General features: G+C 33.8%; 1 protein-coding gene across 2 annotated transcripts in view; it reads left to right on the forward strand.

Moving 5' to 3' along the window:
- The window catches only part of LOC124353522 (DIS3-like exonuclease 2), a 47,957-nt gene that overhangs the window by 3,754 nt on the left and 23,852 nt on the right, over nucleotides 1-20,351 (forward strand). For both annotated transcript variants that reach the window (XM_046803399.1, XM_046803398.1), the window contains 6 exons: nucleotides 3,850-4,245; nucleotides 11,080-11,185; nucleotides 12,812-12,865; nucleotides 14,159-14,260; nucleotides 15,278-15,304; nucleotides 19,478-19,716. In XM_046803399.1, coding sequence (XP_046659355.1) covers nucleotides 3,850-4,245; nucleotides 11,080-11,185; nucleotides 12,812-12,865; nucleotides 14,159-14,260; nucleotides 15,278-15,304; nucleotides 19,478-19,716 — 924 coding nt within the window. The remainder of the gene's footprint in view (nucleotides 1-3,849; nucleotides 4,246-11,079; nucleotides 11,186-12,811; nucleotides 12,866-14,158; nucleotides 14,261-15,277; nucleotides 15,305-19,477; nucleotides 19,717-20,351) is intronic.

The raw sequence follows: 20,351 nt of genomic DNA on the forward strand, positions 1-20,351 counted from the left end.
TTGGTAAATAGTCCTTTTTCTTCCTTAGCGGTTTTTTTGATTATTTTTGATGTTTTAAGGGAAATTGTTTGTCTGTATGGTCAGATAAGCTGTCAGAATGATGGATGTTTTTTTATCTCCAGGGTCTATGTTAGTGCAGATCCAGGTCTATTGATTTTTTAGTTTCACTGTGATTCGGACGTAGGAGGGAGATTCATTCTCACAATTCATATGTAGCAAGAAGTTCTTGAAGTTTTGTGTTGGTTTCATATATTTCCGTGAGATTGTCCACATAATAATCTCCATGAGTATCGTTTGTTTGCTTGAGCTCATAGATTCTATTTAAAGTTGTCGGTTAGGACTATTCAATTGAACTGTCTATTTTTGGCCCTTTGGAGGTCTGTAACGCCTAGTACTTGTATATTTATTCTTTTTGTTTCTTTATTGTCAAAGAGGGGCAGTTTCCACATACAAGTTCTGATTCAGGTCCGCTTGTTTCACTGAGTGTTTTTATTTCCTTATCCTTCTCCTGTCCTTGTTTTCACGTATCAGCTACTCCTTCCCTTGATGTATCTTTCTTTTTTCCTATTTTTTTTTATTTTTTTTTTATTTTTTTTTTTCTTCAGCTGTGTGTTAGTTCTCTATTGGTAAATAGTCTTTTCTTTCCTTAGGCTGGTTTTTTTTGATTATTTTTGATGTTTTAAGGGAAAATGTTTGTGCTGTATGGTTCCTTGCAAGATGAAACCTCCAGCAATGATGGATGTTTTTTTTATGCTCCCTCAAGGGTCTAAGGTTGTAGTCTATTATTTTTTAGTTTTCACTTGTGATAGTCCTTAGAGGGGAGATTCATCCACAATGTACTATGTAACAAGAATTCCTGGTTTTGTGTCGGCTGTCCATTAAGAAGATGGAGTTGTCGAGTCTATCTACTTTATTTACTTATTCCAGTTTATAAATTGCTTGATGTACTTATTCTATTATGATGTTATGGTTGCTATTTGGTTAGGATTTTCCTGAGGGCCTGTCTAGTTTTGCCAGAGGGTCCGGGTTTTGTGGTATATTATCTTTTTTTTTCTTTATTTCAAAAGAGGGCAGTTGTGTCTGATTCAGGTCCGCTTGTTTCCAATGAGTGTTATTTCCTAGACTTTGCAACGTAACCCAAATGAGATGTGATCTTTCCAGGTATCAAGTGCGGCTCAAGGCAGGTTTGTAGCAAGGTTTTGTTGTTGATAGTCCCGTGTTCAGTTTTACTATGTCCGTGGTTTTCGCTGTTTAACTGATGGCGAGTCTATGTTACTGTCTGCTTGGATGTATTATCAGTGCATGTTATGGTCTTTGTGGTTTGATTTTCCTGAGGGCCGAGTTCCAGAGGGTCCGGTTTCTTTTACTCAGGATGTTGGCATGCTTGGGATCCAAGGGACTTTGAACTTAATTGTGTTCCAGTTATTTGACATGCAGTGATGTAAAGAAAAGATTGTTTTTGTCGTTTGTCCGTGTTGCAACTGAGGTTGTTTGTTTGATGCAACAATGCAGTTTCTTTGTGCTTGTGAGGAGCGTCTGTAGAGTGTTGGCATGCTTGATCTTGTTGCTTATTGTGTCATTTTGACATCATTGAGGTAAAGAAAAGATTTTGGTGTGTCCTTGAAATAGCAACAATGCAGTGTGCTTGTGAGTAGAAGAGTCTTTCCTGTATTGTTTGAGGTACGAATCACGATTACCGTTTACTGCTTGACTTCATGAAATATCATAGAATCGTAGGAAAGTGTTTTTTGTAGCCTAGACTGATGAGGTCAAATGGAAACATTATCTTAAATAATGAAGAAAACATAAAAACAAAACAAACATTGAAACAAAGAAAAACTCAGGCTAATCCTTCAATGCTATTTTGGGGGTGACTAAGCACCCGGGTCAATCCATGGTCAATCCTTCTTTTTAAATAAAAAAAGATAATGGTAATTCTAAGCAATATATGGGTCAACCTCGATTTTTCTCATATTACAATATAATGTTCCAATAGTCAATTAGAAAAGGAAGTGACTAGAATTTCTTGCTGGAAAGCAGTTATAGGGAGCAGGCAACCGCCAGACGGTCATATATTGCTTAGAATTACCTATTAGTGATCAGGGGCACTGACGTGATCTGGGCTTCAAATTTGGAACTACTCGAGTTAATTTTTTTTTTAAAAGAGCAAGCAGCGCGAAGCGCTGCGCAGCGGGCAGGCATCGTGCGTGATTCTTTTTTTTTTATTAAAAATTACTGATAAATTGTTATTACATATTACAATATAATGTAGGTAATGTATGTAAAACAATTTTAAACAAATTGACCGTCTGGCGGTTGCCTGCTCCCTATAACTGCTTTCCAGCAAGAAATTCTAGTCATTTCCTTTTCTAATTAACTATTGGAACATTATATTGTAATATGAGAAAAATCGAGGTTGACCCATATATTGCTTAGAATTACCAAGATAATTTTAGAAAACTACAAAATAACACTAAAAGATGATTTACTGTGGAATGGTATCCTGGGTGAGCACTGGAGAAATAAATTGGTATTCCGATGTTCGTCGTGAGGGAAAATATTTTTGGTGAGTGCTAGAGGGTTAGGTCGGTATCCCGATGGTTGTTGGCGGGAAAAGTATCCCAGGCAAGCAACGGTGGAATGAACTCCACACCCCTTAGCCAGATATCCAAAAAGGAACTATCTGTGTAACAAACTTGATCAGCTTTATCTAATTTATTCTCTCCTTCATTTTCCAGTCCTCCCAGGATCGGATGGTTATAACAAAGAGTTTGCTAAATACAGACTCTTTTGCCATAGTATCTGATGTCATATGTAATATTGGATTGCATACCCTTTGGTAATAGTGCAAATCGTACTAATCGAGCTTACCGCAGCTTTCATTCAATATGCGGATTTACATGCTTTGCCATGACTACTGGAAGAAGTACTAGAACTTCTAGTGTAGCTGTTAGGCTGTTTCTAAAAGCTCGGACTGTTAACAAGCAAGCCAGTCTCTGTAATCTGGTAAGCTTGTCTTGCTCTGCCTTTGTCTACCAGCTAGTGAGTAGTAGATTATTTTGGGTCTTACGATTGCACATTTAGCTTTGTGTGCTTTTATGCCCCAATTTGTGCCAATAAAGCATCTGGAAGTCATGAAGGCCATCTTGCCTTTGAAATACATTATTTAGGTCTTTATTCCATGTCAGATTGCAATCTGGGGTCAGCCCTAAGTATTTGACAGATTCTGAGACAGCAAGCCGAGTAACACCCAGCTTCAATTAGTCAAGGTTCATTTTCTTGGCGAAAGGACATACAACTGTATTTGTAGAATTGACTCTTAATTCTCTCCATAAGACGTGTGTACATAACGAAGACCAGCATTCATGACGTCGGCAACAATCTTGCAATATTTTCCTTATATTACTAGAACTGTCATCAGCATAGTCTGGGTGTAGATATCCCCAGTTGAGTTAGAAGTTGGTGTTCTCGTCAAGTCTTCTAAAAAAACCATTGACCACAAGGTTTCAGAGTAAAGGTGACAAGACATCCTCTTGTAAATAGCCCTTAACTGGAGCAATAACCACAAATTTGCTATGCAACATACCTACAACACGTCTGGAATGAAGGATAGTGTTGATCCCTTTTGAAACGTTTAAGATCAGGATTGCGCTCCTTGTCCCCCTTGAACCATGGTTCCATATAACGTATTGGCAAATGCCCCTTTGTTATCAAGGAAGGTGCATAGTGTAATTTCCTTAGTAGCCTGTATAGTATTTATTTGTTATTTATTTTTATTAGCCTTAAGAATTGAAAAAAACTTGTAAAATTAAACTTTGTTGATTAAAATTTTGTTGTGTTAATTTCCAGAAATGCTGTCAAGGAGCTGCATGATCCTACATCAGATACTGTACAGAGTGAGTGTAATGATTTAGTACAACTCACTACAGAAAGTGCTGACGTTTTTACTTCTGCTGGTCTTTTCTTTCAAATTAATGAAGCTCAACAGATGATGGAGAATTTGCAAACAGAGGTGGCAGGAAAAGAAAAACCCAAAAGGGTTAGGAAAAGGAAAAAGAACAAAGCAGAAGACCAAGTTGATGAGGGAGCTATGTGCACGACCATAGTTCAGGAAGTGGAAAGCTTAGTGGAAATCGGAAATGTTTTAAAAGATAAGGGTAAAAATATGCACCAACACCAGGAGAAACTTCTATCAGAATCTCCAAGAAAAGAACCGTACTTTCCTGACAATAAAAGAACACCAGCGTGAGTATGAATTTTAGTATAGGCTAATTTAATTAGTTAAGTTTACTTGTGCCATAAACTTCGATTTAATTCCTCAGGAACTATTATTGTTGTGTCACTTACAGATTCACAACATAAGGATTTAAAATTTTCAATTAAAAAAAAACCAGCAGACACAACATAAGTTCATACATAGCATGCAGAATATTTAAGCTAATATGTAGACTCAATTAGTTATTCGGGGCTCATAACTTAACTAAAATTATATAAAATCCTGAAAGGTATATACAATAGTACATATTTCATTAGAGTAATTTCATGAATTCACTACAGTGTACTTCATAATTTAAACATTTCCATAAGCATATTGTTTTTAATAATTAATGAGAAAGCATTCCAAACTAAATCATAGATAGGCTACCTGTTATAATAGGCTACAGCCTATTACCAGTACAACCTCTGGTAATAGACTAGAGGTTATAACTGTAACCTCTATTACAGTTATAACCTCTGATTAAAATGTTTTATTTCATTCGGACGGAATCACTTACTTCATTGAATTATTGTAAACAAAATCCATTGTAATATTGTTTTTATCTAAAAAATTCACTACAATTTCATAATAAATGGTAGATAATAAAAAGGACTAAGCAACTGAAGTACAACATTGAATTCCTCTCAAACCCAGATGTAAGATTGCAGGATTAATCAGAAGTTGCCAAAGTAAATTACAGTGCCAGGGGATAATCAGTTAACATTTGACTCACATGGTTTAGATAGTTTTCTTCTAAAAATAGTTTTAAGATATTACCAATATTCTACCCTCACTCATTCTACATCCATAGTCCATAATTGCTTATTTTTAGAAGTTTTTATTATTTACATGTGCATAAAATTATTTATTGAATGGTTTTATTTATTTTTTAAGATAATATTATAAGATAAGATATATATATATATATATATATATATATATATATATATATATAAATGTGTGTTTGAATACATAAACTGTAAAACTTTTTAAAGTCAGTAAACTTGGAATATGACAAGTTATTTACTACAATTTGGTGAACATTTTCTGAAATTTTTTGTGTCCTACAATGCTACTTAAAATTCATTATCCTCAATTAGATTTATAAAACCTGTGCCAATTCAGTTCTGATGTACAGTAGTACCGTGTAAATCTGGTCTAACAAAGCAGATAGCAGGCCAGCTAATCTGAAAGATATCCACACTCCATCTTCAGTTTGCATGTTAGTTATTTAAATGGAAAGGCATTGTTGCTCCCTCCTACAAAATGCAAGACAGCAATGCCAAACTACTATTTAGTGGATTGTACATTAGTAACTAAAACAACAAGCCAGGAGGGTTTACTTCCGGCTGGTTATACCTTTTAGTTGAACCTACACTGGGTACATCAAAAATTGACGTGTTACTTAAATCTGGGCAACCTTAGAATATCCAGAAGTACTAAGCGTAAAGGTGGAGATATTGGGGTGCAAGGGTAGATCGATAGGTCTGGTCTACTGTAGGGGATGACTGTTGGAGTTGGTGGAACCCCCTAAGTGTTAGGGACTGTTGCTAGCCTAGAGATAAGGGCATACTACCCCCTGCCTGCTTTGACTGGAGTGACTGGTACAGAGCTGGCCTCCCCCTCCTTCCAAGGAGACGACAGATTAATGCCCAAAATTCTCCCTCATGGATCTCGACTAGAGGCGGCCCCTACCTCCAACCTTACCCATCCAGAATATACTGTCACTCCAGAAGCAGCGCAAAGGTTCTTTTAGGACCAAGTGTAATTTCTCAGCTTCTTGTCCTAGGAGACAAAAACTAAAACAAAACATGTATTCGAGCATTAGGACATCACAATAAAGATACTGTCATAAAATTGTTACAATTTGATAAAAAACACAATTACATTTTTGTTTTATTTAGAATGTTTTCTCTAGGGTCACCCTGCCATCCAGTTATGGTTGGAGAGATCAATAATTTATGATGCTACTTTTAGTGGACATCTTGGTTCCAATTCCGTTTGGAAATAGTATCCTCTAATACATTTTTATTTCGTACGTAGTTAAACTGGCTCATGCCTCTAATTTAGATTCATGAGATTGTCTGTCACAAATAATTAATCAAGCAGACAGTAAGGATAAAGGAAATTTAAATTTAATAAACCATGACAAGCTTAAAGCATTAAAATCTTCAGATGTCAAGGACACTCCTGTGTTCTTTGTTTAAAGGTTATTTTTGACGATGGAAGGATTGTGAAGGAAACAGGATTTTTCCGGACATTTGCCATCGTTCAGTGAAACAAGAAAACAGTAACACTACGTTTCGAGATCTGCAATCTGATCTCTTCTTCAGGTAAAGAACTAACCTAATACATAATTACAAAACTAGGTTAAAATTAAACAAATCTTACTAAAGCGTTGTGGCACGCCTAAGTCAGGAATCACAACCTACATGTTGTTTGTCAACTTCACTAACACTAAAGACATGCACTTTAATACAAAACTATACAAAACACTAATCATTAAAACTAAACTACGGAATACAGGTCACAATACGTCTTCACTCGTCTACTAACCACCTACGACTGACCAGAGGGACTAGCCAATGACAATCGTGACGGCTGGCTAAAACAAGATGGCGGAAAATACAAGGGAAGGGGAACAGGAATGGTCCCTTTCGTTATTATTGGTTCATGCGAGATGAACTTCTTTAAAACCATATTGTGACTCCGCATTGGTTTATTACTAATATCCGATCCGTTTGATACTTTTGATTTTCTCTTTAGTTCATTTTTTAGAATTGGCAACCAAAGCGGCCTAATCTCGACTGATGGTTGACTGATTGGTTGGTCTGCCAATTTAATGTATGTTGCCTCAATTAATTTCCTTTTGAAGAAATGTGGTTCCCGATGTATTATGTGGGCTTCATCCCAAATTCATATGATGGTCTTCGGACCAACAATGGTGTGCAATTTTTGACTTTTCTGTGAAACCCTTTCTCGTGTTTTCTTTGTGTTCTTTTATCCTTACGTTTTAGTGGTCTTTTTGTCTCGCCTATGTATTCCCTATTGCAGCTACATTTTATACTGTAAACACAGTTTTTTGGAATCCTGTGTGCCATTTTTTGGTTTTGTTTTTACGAGACTTTGTCTCAGAGTGTTGTGTGTTTTAAACGCGGTTCTAATGTTGTACTTTCTACCTACTCTTCTAATTTTCTCCGATAATCCCGGCACATAAGGGATTGACATAAACGCAAATTTATCACAATTCTGTTTTTCTGACTCAGGAATGATTCTTCTGGTTCGTTTGCACTTATTAATTACTAATTGAGGGTATCCATTGCTTCTGAGATTCCGATTCAATTTTCTTAAATTCTTCTTTTAGTCCATCTTTATCTGAGCACAAGCTCTTTGCTCTATCAAACAACGAGTAGGCTACTCCTTCTTTGACAGATTTTTGATGGTTGGATTGATAATTTAAATATTTTCCTATGTGTGTTATCTTTCGAAAAACAGTTGTCTTAAGGACATCCCTATCTCTTAATACACACACATCCAAAAAGGGAAGCTTGTTTTTGGACTTCCACTTCCATTGTGAGGCGGATGGAAGGAGAAATACTATTAATGTGATTCAAAAAATTATTTTAATTCAATGTCTCCATGAGAAAAAAATAACAAAGGTATCATCCACATACCTCCACCAAATCTTCGGTTTGAACTGAGCTGAAGCCAAAGCTTTTCGCTCGAATTCCTCCATAAAGATATTGGCGAAAATAGGAGACAGTGGAGAACCCATTGCCATCCCCTCATCTTGACGGTAAATTTACCCTCTAACTCAAAATAATTGCATTGAGTGCATAGTTCTAACAGTTCCATAATTACTGACTCTAAAAACTCCTTTTCATAGTAGGAAAGCCAGTAAAATTTTGTCTTCTGCCTTCTAAATCTTTACTTAAAAGAAAGAATTGCATATCATCATCGTGAAAGATACCTCCTCCAAAATAGTATTGAGTGTAAAAAAAAACTGAATTAAAAACACTGATCGTACAGAATTCAACAACATTCTCGAAAGCATCCAAAATAGATGTATAAAAGTTTCTGAAACAGATAAGAAAAAGAAAATCTCCAAACTGGAAAAAAATTAGGCCTAAAAAATGTGATTTGCCTAAGGATGGCAACGTGAATACGGATGCAAATAATAAAAATGTAATCAACCTCTCTTCAAAAATCCTGAATGAAGCGGAAATATCAGTCTTATCCAAGGGTTTTAAAACTTTTCTGTGGCAAAAAAAAAATCGCGTAAAGGCACTTGATTTTGTAACTGGAATCGAGTCGGCTATTTCACAGTTACCTGAGGAACAGGGTGACCGGTTTCGTTGTGAGGCCAGTCTTTTACTCAGAAAAAATTCCTCCCACAAAAACCCAATTTGACAATAGAGGAGAAAAAGGCCAGGTCGATCCTTGGGAAAGACGACACGGTCAAAATCTTACCTGCCGACAAAGGCAACGCTACTGTGGTACTTGACTCAGTAGCATATAAAGAAAAGATTGCGGAAACTTTAAATACTGGCAAATATACAGTTTTAAATAAAGACCCGACTGATTCAATTGAACGCAAAGTAGCAAACGCCTTAAGAGAACATAAAGAATTTTTTTCAGAAAAATTTAGATCTAAATTAACTCCTCACCACTCAAAAATCCCCCATATGTATGGCCTTCCCAAAAATCCACAAACCTACCATCCCTCTTCAGCCCATCATTAGTTCTCGTGATTCACCTTGCAGGGAATTGGTCTAAAGTCCTCTTGGACATCTTAACGCCATTGGTAGGAAAAACTGACTCCTTTCATCAAAAATTCCAGGGATTTCGTAGAGAAGTCAAAATTCCTAAAGTTGACTGAAACTGACAAACTGGTAAGTTTTGATGTCGAAAGTCTATTTACAAATGTGCCAGTTCCAGAAACTCTCGGAATTATTAAATCACGTCTCAAAGAAGACCAAACATTAAAGGATAGAACTAAACTTCCCGTGCCAGTAATTATGGAACTGTTAGAACTATGCACTCAATGCAATTATTTTGAGTTAGAGGGTAAAATTTTACCGTCAAGATGAGGGGATGGCAATGGGTTCTCCACTGTCTCCTATTTTCGCCAATATCTTTATGGAGGAATTCGAGCGAAAAGCTTTGGCTTCAGCTCAGTTCAAAACCGAAGATTTGGTGGAGGTATGTGGATGATACCTTTGGTTATTTTTTTCTCATGGAGACATTGAATTAAATAATTTTTTGAATCACATTAATAGTATTTCTCCTTCCATCCGCCTCACAAATGGAAGTGGAAGTCCAAAACAAGCTTCCCTTTTTGGATGTGTGTGTATTAAGAGATAGGGATGTCCTTAAGACAACTGTTTTTCGAAAGATAACACACATAGGAAAATATTTAAATTATCAATCCAACCATCAAAAAATCTGTCAAAGAAGGAGTAGCCTACTCGTTGTTTGATAGAGCAAAGAGCTTGTGCTCAGATAAAGATGGACTAAAAGAAGAATTTAAGAAAATTGAATCGGATCTCAGAAGCAATGGATACCCTCAATTAGTAATTAATAAGTGCAAACGAACCAGAAGAATCATTCCTGAGTCAGAAAAACAGAATTGTGATAAATTTGCGTTTATGTCAATCCCTTATGTGCCGGGATTATCGGAGAAAATTAGAAGAGTAGGTAGAAAGTACAACATTAGAACCGCGTTTAAAACACACACAACACTCTGAGACAAAGTCTCGTAAAAACAAAAACCAAAAAATGGCACACAGGATTTCCAAAAACTGTGTTTACAGTATAAAATGTAGCTGCAATAGGGAATACATAGGCGAGACAAAAAGACCACTAAACGTAAGGATAAAAGAACACAAAGAAAACACGAGAAAGGGTTTCACAGAAAAGTAAAAAATTGCACACCATTGTTGGTCCGAAGACCATCATATGAATTGGGATGAAGCCCACATAATACATCGGGAACCACATTTCTTCAAAAGGAAATTAATTGAGGCAACATACATTAAATTGGCAGACCAACCAATCAGTCAAACCATCAGTCGAGATTAGGCCGCTTTGGTTGCCAATTCTAAAAAATGAACTAAAGAGAAAAACCAAAAGTATCAAACGGATCGGATATTAGTAATAAACCAATGCGGAGTCACAATATGGTTTTAAGAAGTTCATCTTCGCATGAACCAATAATAACGAAAGGGCCCATTCCTGTTCCCCTTCCCTTGTATTTCCGCCATCTTGTTTTAGCCAGCCGTCACGATTGTCATTGGCTAGTCCCTCTGGTCAGTCGTAGGTGGTTAGTAGACGAGTGAAGACGTATTGTGACCTGTAATTCCGTAGTTTAGTTTTTAATGATTAGTGTTTTGTATAGTTTTGTATTAAGTGCCATGTCTTTAGTGTTAGTTGAAGTTTGACAACAACATGTAGGTTGTGATTCCTGACTTAGGCGTGCACACAACGCTTTAGTAAGATTTGTTTTATTTTAACCTAGTTTTGTAATTATGTATTAGGTTAGTTCTTTACCTGAAGAAGAGATCAGATTGCAGATCTCGAAACGTTGTGTTACTGTTTTCTTGTTTCACTGAACGATGGCAAATGTCCGGAAAAATCCTGTTTCCTTCACTTCTGTGTTGTTGTTTAGACCCAATGTTAAGTCCTCTGGTCCATAACCATTTTGTCAGAGTTTTGTACTTTTATGAGTGTAGTTCCAAAATAACTATAACTAATGTATAAATCTTTTTACATACGAATTACAAACGTTATTGCACACTGTATTAATATCTGTTATTTTCCAGTAAAAAGAAGTCAAATGCGAAGAAGAAAGTTGAGAATCAAGTTTTTGAACCGTACTTGACTGAGGAAGAGGTGGAACAGGGATTAGCAGACAAAACTATGGTTGCTGTAAGTGCCTCAGAGAATTATTAAGTAAGCACTTATGTATTGTATTAACATGGACTTCTCAATTCTGACAGGATCTGTCGTTCAAATAGACATTTGGAGGATTCATCAAAGATTACGTCAGCCAGTGCAGTTAGCACATACAGTTCAAGATTGTATATTTTAAAATACAAAACCTACGTACAGCATACTTTGCTACAGTGGAACTAGAATAAATCAAACCTCTAGGGACCACTAAAATGTTCAAATGGTCCAGTAGTTCTAATTACACATTATCAAGCTGGGAATATATCATTTTACTCTGTGATATATTTTATAAACAAAAATATTAACTTTAGGGGCATAATAAATACTTTAACACTGCATATTTAATTAAAGCACTGTAACTGTATGCTGAAACAAGATATAAGGTATTACATAATAAGAAAATTATTACTTAGAAGTTAAGAAGGTTGAACTATCCATATTCCTCTGTATGTAAGTAAATTTAAAATTTTTCTGGTAGCTTTTTTTTAGTTGTAACTGCAAAACAGAAAGCACAATAACTTGTAAATGAGTAGAAGTTATCTCTTGAGTATCAGTGACAACAAAATGGAGATAACTTATCTACTGCAAGTAATGAACAACTGTCTGTCTGTGTGTTTTTAACTGTTATTTTTTAGATTGAATGTTCAATTGAGCATTTTATGTATGCATTATGGTATTCAAGCAGTAATAATAATAAATCGGTATTTAAATTATTTTGCATTCAGAACTTTTTCATGTTATTAGCTAAGAGAAAACTGAGTCACAATTTTACATAAATAAATAATCTATAATAATATTTCTGAGACATCTGATTTATACTGGAAGAAAGGATTACGCAGTGGAGTGATAGAGACATTGCAAGGTAAGGTACGGAGACATTGGTCCCTTTCATAAATTTATGAATATCAAACAGATGCAGTGAGTGGTATAGAGCTGTGTTTTGATTTGACACAATTAGTATTTTTGCAAACAGTATATTTGTTTCATCAGAAGTTGAAACAAGCTGTTTTAGAGTAGTGTGTATCCAATTACAACTTTTGCTTTATGACCAATAACAAAACAAAAATATGATATTTATTTTCAGCATTGCATTTCCAAAAAATGTAAATGTTTTAAACTTTTAAAATTTAACTGTTGAACTTGGAGATCTTCTGGTTTTGTACTATATAAAAAATACATTTTTAATTTTAACATAACATTATATTTTTATCCATGAATAAAAGCCACAGACATCTCATTATTTAATTAATTTGTTGAGATATAATAATATACACAACGATAGTTATTTAATTTATTATTATTATATAGTTCTGGATTCTATAGCCTATGCATATGAAATAAAAGAGCCATATTTACAATTTGATAGGTGATGTTTCATATTTGGAAAGTAAAACATAGCTTTGAATGATTGCATACAATTTTGCTCGTATTTTAAATAAAAAAATACTGATTAAGTTGGCTTACTTAAAGTTAAACAATTTTCCTCCAATAAATTATATGTTTGAACTAAACTTGTAATTTCAAATACATAATTTTACACAAAATAGTGTTTTTACCCAATATTAAATGTTATGATGCATTGAGATTTGTTTACTGTTGCAGGGGCCAATAAGAATTAACCCTAGATGTTACAAAGAAGCATACATACCTTCAGAGGTCAGTAATTTAGTTATTTTATTTAGTTATTAGTACAATTAGTTATTTTTATTCACCGTTATGCATTTTATTATCGGAACAAATCCAAACAAAGGCATATCTGAATCAGTAATTTATTTATTCATCATTGAAACGTAGGTGCAATCCATACATTTGAGTGATAGAAATATCTATTTTGACAAAGTGTTGTAATATTGAAAGTTTCTATTATTATTTTTTGTAATTTCACTCATTAATATTTGTTATTACTTATTTGTGATATTGTATATTTTTCATTTGGCTGATTGTATATTTTTCTCCTACCACTTTTTAAAGTTACGGACCTATGACATTAGCCATATCAATTTTCAAGTTGAAACACCTATGCTATGTTGTGTTTATTAGAAAAAATATAGTTTTTAATATTTAATTGTTCATGTACGTAGTTACTTTTCACATGCTGCAAAGATTAGAAAGTAGAAAACCCTTAGTGCTCGGAAGGTCACGCTCGAGGCCCAGTCTTGTCTTTAGTACACTCGGATATTCAATATGATGTGCTGTCCTCCCGGATTGTGCACCTACGATACAGGTCCACTACGTGTTCTCCCACCATGTAGGAATTCTTGCTTATCGCTTAACGCTGACAAATCAGATTTTTTTTCCGGTAGCCCCAAATCGGCTCAATTTCAAATGAACATAATATTGTTGTATGTTAATATTGAAAGCCATATGCTCATGTAAACAACAGACCTAAATGTAAATTTTTTTTATGTGAGTTTTGTAAAAACAGTTTTTACTGCAGAATATTTTAGTTTTTATACATAATTGTAAGTATGATTACGGGTGATAGATTAGTAGTTAATCGTTTTGTAATGCAATTCAGCTTTAATTACAAATTATAAATAATGTAAAGTGCAAAGTTTGATTTAATTATCAATATAACACTAATTAATTGTAATGAAATATTCATGTCGTACTGTATTTAGTTTTAAGAATTAAAAACTAAAAAGTCTAACTTTGAGTGAATAAACTTTTTTTATAATAAAAGAATAAAACAATTACTGCAATAAAATTTACAAATGTAATAAACTAATTTAGTTCAATAGAGTAAATAATTTTGCTCCCCGTCACTTCTATCTAAATTATCAAAATTACATCATAAAAACATTTCCCCCTGTTTAGAAGGTGTTTAATGTTGTGTGTGTTCATGTAAATGAAAAAGATAGAGATATTGAATGACCGCAGTAGCTCTGTACGTTTTGTCCTGAACAGTTTTTCTCTAATTAGAAAGTGTGTGATGTTGTTTATGTTCAGGGAGATGAGAAAGACATCATGATCGAGGGATTAAAAGACCGCAACAGAGCCTTGGAAGGAGACGAGGTTGTCGTCTTGATCAATCCTCCTGACGCCTGGAAGGTATTATTCCTGTATCCTTACTGTATAGAACAATACTTGGACTAGAATAGAAATTTCTAATAAGAAATTTATATTTGTGCTTGAATTTTTAAAAGTATATCTTAAACTGTGGGTGTCAAATTGTTGCAAATGATTTGTTAATGTCAAAAATGAACTTATGTATTCTTATAAAATTCAGTTTTATTTTTAACCTATATTTGGGGATTTATATACCCATTGGTACCTATATTTGCCTGGGCAGTCAGGTATCAAAAGTTAGAGCTCTAATCGTTCAAACTTGTCCCAGGTAAAGTACTTGTATATCTTTCTGTTCCCTCAATTCGGACTCATGGAAAGTCTTGTGGCTGCCCTGGCAGTAATAGCGTAATTAATTATTTTGTCAGTTTTGTGCTGACATCTTTTTGTAATGTGAATATTACGGGCTTTGTATATTATAAATATTGTCTTCTATAGCTGTTATACATTTTATTTAGTGTAAAATTAAGAAGAGAAGGAAGAAGCTGTGAATAAATTGTACGTAATGTGACTGCCCGGACATTGGCTTCTGAACAGTGCTCAATACAAGGTCTTATGAATTGTTTTGTTTTTTCCTCTATTTGAAACTCAGATGATGGTGTACAAGTTATTTCTACAAAAGAAATAAATTTTATAATCTTGTCTAAACTTGGACGCAAGTGGCTGCCTGGTCAGTCAGAAAATTGTGCATCTGTAAATATCTTACTTCAACTAAAACTAGGTTTGAATTTAAGGGATGAAAGCCAGGGATTGTTACTAGTTGATAGAAAAATCAGCAGACTTACCTTGAAAACTATCTTTTCTGCAGGGTGTGTACTTGTGTACAAACAGCTGGCATGTAATGATGTGTTAAGAAATACTTATCACAGATTCAATATAATACTTTCTAATTAGTATTCTGTGAATTAATGTATACAAATAATATTCATTTATATAATGTAAAGTTTTTAATATTCAATTTAAATATCTTGTGTTCTAATAGATGTGTGCTATATTTTCTAGGTAAATTCAGGTCAGCGCACGGGAAAGGTAAGATTTCATCTACATATCATTAGCTTATGTTGTAAATATTATACTTATTTGGAGCCAATTATAATACTTCAGTAGTACAGTCACAGGTTCTGGAAATGTTTACTGTAGACAATGCATTTATAGATTACCCAACTCTTTCTTAGTGGCTATGCAAACTACATTTTTTTACTCTCCAAAAAGATATAAGCAATTTAACAAAATTTTTCACCAGACCAAAATGATTTCATAATTGTGTTGTGTAATTACCTTATTCGTCAGACCGGTTAGAGTCCAGTAGTTGCAAACCAGTTTGTGTTTTATAAGCAGACAACCTGGTTTTTCTGCAAATCATAGAGGAATTTCCTGTAAGAAATAAATTGTCAGTGTGCTATTTTTGGTCAAGGTCGAAATGGAAGTATATCAAAGGAGTTAAAAATATGAGGCAAAAACTTTTTTCATATCATATTTTTCCTAGCTTGACACTTTTAAAACCGACTGCAAGGCACATAAATAAATATTAAATCAGTGTCACCTAACCATGTAAAGATCTGAAACTGGTAGTCTATTTATCTCCTAATCTTTAACTATTATTTATGTATCAAACGGTTTGTTTTAACACTTTGAGTGCTGGCCCTAAATGACATGTAACTCTGTAGAATGCTGGGCGTTTTTGGTGGTTTTCAAAAATTTATTAAAAAAAAAAAGTATTTAAGGTATGAGAAAAATACTTACATGCCTTAATTCAGCTTAATTTCGTCTTTCTTTTAACGTGAGATTGTTAGTGGTTTTTTTAAAAAACTACACATAAAAAATGTTTTTTAAAAACATTTATTTTTGGAAAAGAAAATTATTTTTTGAGACAGTTTTTTTATCTAACTTACTAAACTAAGCATATATACAATTATTTACAATGACCCATTTAAAAATATAAACTGTCCTTTGAATAATACAAATCATGTTTTTATGTTTTGTAGTTTTTTGACAAAAAACTATGCCGTCATATTGATGCGTCGGCACACTTTCGCTGTCAGCACTGTTTTCAGCATCTGTAACATAATAATATACTATGTAAAATATGAATATATTTTCATTTTGTTTCATAAGAATAGAATATTAGTTGAATAAAGTTAATTTATTATAATACAAATTATAGTTTGATTCACGAAAACAACAATATAACCAAACTTTTAGACTGATGTTTATATGATAAATAGACTTACCTATTCTTACCTGAAGTATGTGTCTAATCTTCTTCCATTAAATCAGGATCAATGTCAGAATCGTCAAAAATACTATCTACACCAATAAAACTATCTTCATCTAATACATCACTGATCGCAACGTCGTTCAAGCTGCGAGAAGCCATGATTGCGACATCGACTGCCGGCTGCAACGAACGTCACGTCAGCGGCACGTAAACAACGCGACCGAAGTTGCTTTGTTATTAAGCTCATACTATACATCTAACGCTTTCTAGCGGTGAATTGTGTTACTAAAAACCCAAATAACATTGTAGAGTAGGCAAAACCCGTTTAAATACGGACAATGTAATATAATACCAATTGAAATGACAACCACGTAAAACTACGGGATTAGCATTCTTCGGAAGTTTCGCCGTTCCGTAAAATTACGGGATTAGCACTCTAAGTGTTAAGTGTATCGAGCTAGGAAAAACAAGATCTGAGAAAAAATTATAGTTTTATATTTTTCACCCTTTTGATGACCTTTTTTTTTCGATCTCCACCTATACTGGAGGACGATCAATCAGCTGAGGACCAATTCCTCTCTTAGAACAAACTCTTCATCGATCTCAAAAAGAAATGTGTGTTTGTAATATAATATAATACTAATTGGCTCTTAGCTCCTAGACTATTACATGTAAGTTTTACTTACAGAGTTACAATGTTATATTGAATTTTCAAAAAAGAATCGAGAATCAAGAAATCTTTGTTGTCTTTAGGCATTTATGACAATGCAATGGATAATGTCACCTTTTTCTCATAATTAACCCCTATCACATCTTTAATATCCCGTAAAACAAGTGTAATGATAACAAATTTACAAACTTACGTAAAAGTAAATTTTATACATATATGGTAATGATAATAATGCCACAATTTGCTCATAAAAAAACTTGAATATAGTTTTATCAGCATGTTAAATATATATAACATACCTAAAAATTGTATAAAGTATAAATTAAATGGTAAATAAATAACAATACAACAATAAATAGAAAACAATACAACAAAAACAGTAAAATAAATCTAACAACAATAAATTGTATCTACTAATAGACACATACCATGCTTTTTCAGCAAGTTTATTAAAAAAAATGCATCCTTATACAATTATTATTTACCTCATGATTGTATTGAGACATTTAAAACCTGGTCCAGCAATAATTAATTCATTATACTTTCAGGAATAATGGCTAAATTCAATCACATCTGCAACATAAAGGGGTTTTGAAATCACTTTTCATAATAAATCCTACAATTATATTCTATTTCAGAGCTTTATTACCTGACCTTTTTTTTAAGGAGAAGGTGATCCCCTTTTAAGCCTTATTCTGCCCGTCCTCATGGGCCACTGGCCTGTGCAAGGATCTTATCAAACAGAATAAGGAGGAGAGTCTATACAGTACAAGATTGATGGTACTGATAAAAATGCTACAGTCACAGACAGGATTTGAACCTGCATTGTCTCTAACTCATACCCAAAGTCATAGACCGCTCGGCCATCGGCACTCCCAAACTTATTTTCTTGGTTGAAAAAGTAAAAATACCTACAATACGGTTTTCAACTATGTGCTTTTAACTAATCTTTCTTATTATTTTGTGTTTGTTATTGCATTTGCTGTATTCTGTAATTTGGTTTTGTAGTTTGTATTGTATGATGACTGTGTTATTGAACTTGTGACTGTACACATAAGTTATTCTTTTTACAAACTTCAAAAATTTTACCACACAATTAAAATAGAATTTTTGTACACTAAGTTATAGGAATTGATTTCTGTATTATAGCAGCAGTTTGTTACATGAAAATTCTGCTACAGTTGGCAGCACTGCTAATGAAAACATAAATTTATTTGCAGATTTTGTCCTGGTTCTAGTCAAGAGATGAATGTTGTTTTTGACAAAGGAACTGTGTTTATTCATTGGCTTTTGAAGTTTTGTCTCTGTAGCCGGTGGGAGGCTTGTTGCGTGCACTCTATAGTAATAGGAGTATGACATGATTTTGAGGGTGGTAAAGAAAGCACTTTGGTGAGACATACTACATTTTCCTTCAAGTATGTCCACTCCTTTATCTGCAGGAGACAATATGTTTGTAAATTAATCATACATGTCCAAATTGTAATGGATAAAACTGTGAATATTCCCATGTTTAATTCTGAGTTTGGGAAATTTAGGATTCAAAGACAGTTAGGCCTTTAGCAGTGCACGAGTGGTGTAAGCATTTTTGTGAAGGTTGCACAAACTTCGAAAATGACAGTGAAAATTAAATTCCATGAGAATCCACAAGAATGTTAAACAACTTTTAGAAATCATTCGTACATATTGCTCAGCTGTTTTTACCATTGTATTCTGTCCTTATGTTCTCTTCAGTAACTTATGGATCTCAGATGGTAGTTTCTAGAGCAAATTACAAATTTGATTTTGCCATACTTCTCTAAAGACACTGATTCAAATTTTTTATAAATAATCTTTGAACATGGAAGAAAGAGCCATTATTTTCAACAGCAGAGCTGCCAACTGCCAGAAGAGAAATTTCCATATGAGTGAACTGTCACTTGAATAAAGTTTTTGTCTCATTAAAACTGAATTATGCGTAACTTAAACCTATTTCAATTTTCTTCTACTCACTTTTTTCATTTTTTTTTTCTAATGGACAGACAATAAAAGCATAATGGTTTTCCAAAATAAACAGTAAAGGTCTACAAGGTACCAGTAAAAGTTTCATAAAAACACCATAGTGCTTGAAGCTTAAAAAATTAAGATAAGAGATAAAAAATTGTATCACACAAACTTTTGACAGGTTTACAAACAATGTAAAACAAATCTGTGCATAGTCAAAATATTGAATACTAAAAATAACATCAGATAAAACTAGAATAACTAGCTTAATTATAGTATAAAAATTATGATATAAATATTCTCTAACACTACAATAACATTTTGACATTTACAGGTAGTGTACATTAAAGAGATGTTCCATTCTCGCACGTGTATCGGGAAACTGCCTGCATCAGTCGACCCTTGCAGCTCGTACATCGTGTTCTCACCACGCGATTCACGCGTACCGCGCATCAAGATCTCTCCAAACGACAAGTCTCTACCTCCCCGATACCTGGAAGAGCCGGCATTGTATGCCGAGACGCTATTCAACACTCGGATAACTGCTTGGAATGACGTGAGCTTCGCCCAAGGGTGAGTTATCCTTCTAAATTTTTTTGCTCATTTCTAATTTATTTTAATTTCAAAATTAGCAGGTATGGACAAATATTATATTGTTCGTAATAAGAGTGCTGATGTACATGTCCGTGGATTTGCTGTTCGAGATAACATTATAATTAATCCCATCTTGTACCACGTTATACCAAATAGATCTCCAGAATTGTTGCAATGCTCAAAGTCTAACTTATAACTGAGTAAATATTGGAACAATAATATGTTTTGATCATTATTTCTACTAATCCCTGGTATATTGATCCAAACAATAAATAAAAAAAAACAAAGCACGATATAGGAACTTGAAAACCATATTACACAACATTGTGTGTTAATTGCACAATGTGAACACACTCACCGTATGTTTTGGTGACAATTTCATAGTTTGTTAGCCGTGTAAATGCAATAAGAAAGATACTATTGTCATCGGGTTTTTAAGCCATTTCAAATGCAGTAGCGAATAGTACTACTGTTGAAGACTCTTGGAGCAATTGAACAATTTTAAACTATTAGTAAATGTTATTAAAACAACACTTTTCCAATATAATTAATTTTTTGGACAAGACCTTACGAAACCAAAGTTTTCATTGTTAGGCAACTCCACAAATGGACAG

This window comes from Homalodisca vitripennis, chromosome 2 (genome assembly GCF_021130785.1).
Source record: "Homalodisca vitripennis isolate AUS2020 chromosome 2, UT_GWSS_2.1, whole genome shotgun sequence".
Lineage (NCBI taxonomy): Eukaryota > Metazoa > Arthropoda > Insecta > Hemiptera > Cicadellidae > Homalodisca > Homalodisca vitripennis.